The sequence below is a fragment of the Oryx dammah genome, unplaced genomic scaffold (assembly GCF_014754425.2).
Source record: "Oryx dammah isolate SB20612 unplaced genomic scaffold, SCBI_Odam_1.1 HiC_scaffold_21, whole genome shotgun sequence".
In the NCBI taxonomy this organism is placed as follows: Eukaryota; Metazoa; Chordata; class Mammalia; order Artiodactyla; family Bovidae; genus Oryx; species Oryx dammah.
This window is the reverse complement of record NW_024070205.1, coordinates 5583246-5589226: the sequence shown is the minus strand read 5'-3', so window position 1 is coordinate 5589226 and position 5981 is coordinate 5583246. Positions and strand designations below refer to the sequence as shown.

General features: G+C 53.7%; 1 protein-coding gene across 1 annotated transcript in view; it reads left to right on the top strand.

Moving 5' to 3' along the window:
• The window catches only part of PLXNA2 (plexin A2), a 232718-nt gene that overhangs the window by 217604 nt on the left and 9133 nt on the right, over positions 1–5981 (top strand). The window contains exons 27-29 of the mRNA XM_040263761.1: positions 2376–2475; positions 3665–3855; positions 5676–5845. Of these exons, the coding sequence (XP_040119695.1) occupies positions 2376–2475; positions 3665–3855; positions 5676–5845 (461 nt within the window). The remainder of the gene's footprint in view (positions 1–2375; positions 2476–3664; positions 3856–5675; positions 5846–5981) is intronic.

Genomic DNA, 5981 nt, shown 5'->3' with positions numbered 1-5981 from the left:
TGACGGTGATGGTGGTGATGGTGAAGATGACGGTTGTGATGGTGAAGATGACGGTGGTGATGGTGGTGGTGGTGGTGGTGAAGATGACGGTTGTGATGGTGGTGGTGGTGGTGGTGATGGTGGTGGTGGTGGTGATGGTGAAGATGACGGTGATGGTGGTGATGGTGAAGATGACGGTGGTGGTGGTGGTGGTGGTGGTGGTGGTGATGGTGAAGATGACGGTGATGGTGGTGATGGTGAAGATGACGGTGGTGGTGATGGTGGTGGTGGTGGTGGTGGTGATGATGATGGTGATGTGATGATGGTGGTGATGATGATGGTGAGGACGATGGTGGTGCTGTGATGCTGGTGGTGAAGGTGATGGTGATGATAATCATAATAACGACAGTAACCCCAGCATTTACTGACTCTCACTGGGCACCAGGCACTGCGCTCCACCTTTACTCGCTCTAACGCCTTTAATCTTCACAACAAACCTAGACACAATTGTTATCCCCTTTGACAGAGGAGACAGTTGAGGCACAGAGAGCTTAAGTGACCTTCCTGAAGCCGTGTTGCTAGTAAGTGCAGAGGCAAAGTCAGACCCCGCCAGGCGTCTTGACCACGGCTTCGCATCATGTGTTGGTCAAGAGAAAAACTGGAGACTAAGGACAAGAGCGATTTAGTGATGAGACCGGGAACTGAGTTGAACTGTGGTCATTCCAGTCACCTTGTGAATCTCTTTAGGCGACAACAAGCCAGAAAAGATAACGCAATCCATTCTCCCCAGGAGAATAAACCCTTGCCCCTGCCAGGCGTTCAAGCGTCATTTCTAGGATGCTAGTTGCAGAGTTCCTGAAAGACTGAGGTGGAGAGTTCCCCTTCCTTGCCAGACCTGGTGCAAGCTGCCCACGGTCTGCGGAGCTACCCCTGCTGGGAAGTAACTATGCCTTGGCATCTTCCAGGCACTGTGAAGAGCCCTGGACCCTGCAGCTTTATGCCATCAAGTCAAAGCATTGCCCTCTTGTTACCCTCCCAGGAGTCAAAGGTCCTTGGAGCCCCTACAGGAGAAAAATCTGCATAACCTTAATTAACAAAGAGATTTTTAAAAACTTCCTGGGCTCCCACAGATTTATAGGGAGGGTGAAATTAAACACCACCGCTAAAACTGGCTATCAGGGAATCTCGTTAGCACTAATGTTCATTTATAGTTTGACTTCCCAACATTTAATTCTTTTTTGGTGGGAGAGGGGGACTGACAATTTAAGACCCAGAAAGATGGTTTTACGACTGGTGCAGCTATAAATCAGACTTATAAAGTTCATAAAAATTGTTAAAATAAAAAATGGTTTAATAGGAATGTTTTATGGCCCATAACATTATTATAGCTGTTTTATTCCCTCTGCGTTAGGGGTTTAATTGGATCGCCACAATTCTGGGGATTCTCCATTTTTATTGGATGGAGGGTAATCTTAAATCAAAATGGCCCCAAATGTCTTCAATATGGCGCCTCATTTATCAGCCATCGCCCTGCAGGCTGCGTGCTGAGCCTCGGCACCCTCACAGAGGACAGGCAAGACACCTTCTTTCTCTCTTGAGTCCCCAGGAGCGGCTGCCCTCTGGGGAAGCTCCTCAAGGTGGCTGAACCGTTATAGGACCCAGGCCAGAAAAAAATCAGAGCCAGAAGGGAAAAATGGGCTCAGACCAGGGTGTCTTGAAATAAAATCCCAAATTAGAATGCGATGAGAAGAACACGTGCTCTGGAGCCCGACAGCCTGGTGACCAGTTTCAGCTCTGTCGTATGTGAAGTGTGTGACCTTGAAGGAGGAGGCTCAGCCGCTCAGGACTTTGGTTCCTCCTCTGTAAAATGGGGACAGTCGTACGGAACTCACAGAACTGAAGGCAGGCTGGGCTACCCCAGCTCCCTCTAACAGAAACACAAACCACATGGATACCTTGACATTTTTTTTTACTAGTCACATTTAAAAAGTAAAGATGAATGGATGAACGTGATGTTAACAATGTTGTCTCTAACACCACTGATCTAAGATAATTGTCATTTAAACACGTAATCAACATAAACATTATTAATGAGACAGTTCGTATACCTTTATTCAGCCTCAGTCATTGAAATTCAGTGTGTCTTGTACATTTCCAGCAAACCTGAGTGCAAACACTTACCGGGCATCTCCCTTTGGTCTAGGCAGACTGTAAAAGCTCAACAGCTACAGGTGGCAAATAGCTACCATACTGAATAGCAGCAGTGATTATTCCCAGCATTCCTTACCTCCTCACCCTCTACTCCTACCTAGTCCATCAGCTTCTAGAAGTATCGGCAATCCCATTTCCCTAGGTGCCAACATCCACCCGAAGTGTCTCTCTCGTATCCTCCTCAGGTGTCAGACAGATCGGTGGTGGCCCTGGTCCCCAAGCAGACCTCCTCCTACAACATCCCCGCCTCCGCCAGCATCTCCCGGACGTCCATCAGCAGATACGGTGAGGACCGCAGAGGCGGCCTGGGCGGCCAGGGGCGTCTTCTGTGACTCCAGGGGCTGCTCCCCACCCCTGCTGACAGAGGGAGGCCTGTGCCTCTGCTGCAGCTGGCCTGCAATCAAAGGAGTCCGGAACAGCCCGTCTCCTCGGGGCTGTGGCGCCAGATGGCACCGTGACTCTTTCCTTCGATAGCCCAGGTCTGATGGAGGCATCTGAAGGGCCCAGAACCAAGCAGGCCCTTGGATGGGACGTTCACAGAAACCAGTCCCAGTGTATGCTTACTGTCCTGGCTGAATCATTAACAACGTCTCCCTGTAGCTCTCGGTGATACGGACCAAATAACTTCCCTGGTGGCGCAGATGGTAAAGAATCTGCCCACAATGCAGGAGGCCCAGGTTCAGTTCCCTGGGTTGGGAAGGTCCCCTGGAGAAGGAAATGGCAACCCGCTCCAGCATTCTTGCCTGGAGAATCCCATGGACAGAGGAGCCTGGGGGGGGGCTACAGTCTATGGGGTTGCAAAGAGTCGGACACAACTGAAGTGACTAACGCTTTCGCTTCGCTTCCCCTTTGGCTCTCGGTAGTATCCCGATGTGGGCATTTGGATGGCCATCCCAGGCCTTCCAGCCCTGAGTGCTGGGCCCCCAGTGTCCTCTGGGGATGAGGTTGAGGAGTTTCCGTTCCTCTAGTTCTGGGTGGTGCTAGGCTTCGAGCCTTCCAGCCAAAGGACCCTGCAGGCCTGAAGCCGGCAGCTGCACGAGGGGCTCAGGCAGTTCTGTATTCTGGGCCCTAAGTAGGAAGGAGCCTTAACTCCCGAGAGGGAGCGTTTCCATTCACAGACCCTGAGGGTCCACACTTCGATGAAAGCCCTGTGAGAGTATCTGGCTGACATTCCACCTATTGATTGGTCTTTGCTGGAAGCATCAGGGATGGAGGTACTCCTGTATTCCCCAGGGCCACTCCAGCTCACAGAATTTCCAGAGCCTCGTTTTGGTAACAAGATTTCAGGCTGTCCTCACACCAGCCAAGGATCACTAAAATAACTCACCAAACATGAAACCCCAAGGGCTCCCTTCCAATCAAAACCGGCTTGTTCTTAGTGAGGGCAGCAGGTGGGCAGGGATTCTAGAAGGATTCTACCAGCAAGGGTGAGGAAACGAGTCACTCACGGGCCTCCGCCGCCCCCTCCCCACAGACCCCTCCTTCAGGTACACAGGCAGCCCCGACAGCCTGCGGTCGCGGGCGCCCATGATCACCCCGGACCTGGAGAGCGGGGTCAAGGTGTGGCACCTGGTGAAGAACCACGACCACGGGGACCAGAAGGAGGGGGACCGGGGCAGCAAGATGGTGTCGGAGATCTACCTGACCCGGCTGCTGGCCACCAAGGTAACAGCCCCTGCTCTGCCCCGCCCCAAGGAGGGCACCCCAGAGACGTGTCCTGCCCCAACCCCTACCCAGCCCACGGCATAGGAAGGATCCCACGGGCTCTGCCCCTCCAGGGGACCCACCTGGACAAGGAGGGCCTCGTCCTGGGGCACACTTCCCTAGAGATCAGGCCACTGCTGTTTTCTACCCTGCGGCAAAAGTCACAGTGGTCTGCCCGGCTCACTCAAAAGCTCCCCTGTTACTCCGCAGGGGACCAGTGCTCTCGCTTCTGGACCCCCATACCACTCAAGAGATACTGGGGTTTTTATTGGTAAATATGAGATGGACGGATATGCCGTCTTCCTCTATCAATGCCTTCTCTACCACTTTCTGCCCACACTGGGAGGAAAAGCATGAAGGCCTGGTCCGTCTGGTAATCTAAAGGAAAGCTTCCCCTTCCCCATTCCATCACGTGTGTGCGTGCTAAGTCGCTTCAGTCAAGTCCAACTCTTTGCAACTCCATGGGCTGTAGCTCTCCAGCTCCTCTGTCCATGGGATTCTCCAGGCAAGAACACTGGAGTGGGCTGCTGTTTCCTCCTTCAGGGAGTCTTCCTGACCCAGAGATCAAACCCGTGTCTCTTGAGTCTCTTGCATTGGCAGGTGAGTTCTTTACCACTAGCCACCTGGGAAGCCATCTCATCTACCCCCACAAATGCTGACAGAAGCTGAGATCTAAAGCAGCCTGCCAGCCTCCCCAGCAGAGAACAGCATACCTATAAGCAGAGCAACCATATATAGCTTGTATTTGACAGGACTCGCCTCCACTGAACCAACAAAAATGCTGCTGAAATTCTAATACAGTGGCTTCTCAGACTTGTTCCCTGAAGTGTCACAGAAATACACCGTCAGAGAATGTGTCTCAAATTTTGCTTCAAATAATATGCTGATAAGAGACCAGACTTCCCAAGTGGCTCAGTGGTAAAGAATCCATCTGCCAGATCAGGAGATACAGGAGATATGGATTCTATCCCTGGGTCAGGAAGTTCCCCAGGAGGAGGGCTTGGCAACCCACTCCAGTATTTTTGCCTGGGAAATCCCACAGACAGAAGAGCCTGGCGGGTTACAGTCCATGGGGTTGCAAAGAGTTGGACACAACTTAGCAACTACATGCTCACAAAGAGACACCAAAAGGTTGGACATTTACTGACCTTCAGAGATGTTTCTTGAACCTGCAAACTGTGGGCCCCAGGCCCAGACTTGGCCCTGCCCCCCGATACCCTCCAAGGCCCCGTGATCAGGGCTGTGCCTGAGCATTCTTGAATCTGTACCCTCCGCCCAGCCCTCACTCCAGACCCCACTTATCCCAGGCTGCTAACACAGTGAGCCCTTTCACACCTTCCTGCCAGACCCTCTGTGGTCCTCCCCTGCTCCTGCTGGGAGGGTCCTCGTCCTCTGGCTGGTTCTTTAGATGCCCTCTCGTACCCTCTCATACCAGCCTGTGCCGCTCCTTCCCTGTGGGAAGCCTGAGCTCAGAGCACTTGCTGTCTTCGATCACACTCCCCCTGCCCACACCCACCTGGCAGGGACACAAGCATAAGTGTGCACGTGGCTCTTGGTTGGAGGCGGTTCTCCCTGGAAACCTGCAGCCCATCAGTCCTTCCCACCTCCCCGACACCCCAGAAGGACCCTCGTCCCCCCACCTCTGCCGTCCTGTCTGCACAGCCTGGCGTCGCAGACAGATTTCCAAGGCAGGGTCAGTCCAAGCAAGGCACCATCCGGCCTGTGCGTCTGCTGCCAGCCCCCCTCCCCCACCTCACCCTCTCCCACCGCCCCTCCCCCAGGGCACCCTGCAGAAGTTCGTGGATGACTTGTTTGAGACCCTGTTCAGCACTGTGCACCGGGGCAGCGCGCTCCCCCTGGCCATCAAGTACATGTTCGATTTCCTGGATGAGCAGGCAGACAGACACAGCATCCACGACGCAGATGTGCGGCACACTTGGAAGAGCAACTGGTAAACCCCTCAAGCAGCCCAGGGTGGGCTACAGCCTGGCGAGGCCAGGAGCGGGGGGTGGGAGTGTGGGGTAGGGCCCAGCAGGGACCGGGAGATGAGGGCGTGGGGTAGGGCCCAGCAGGGACAGGGAGATGAG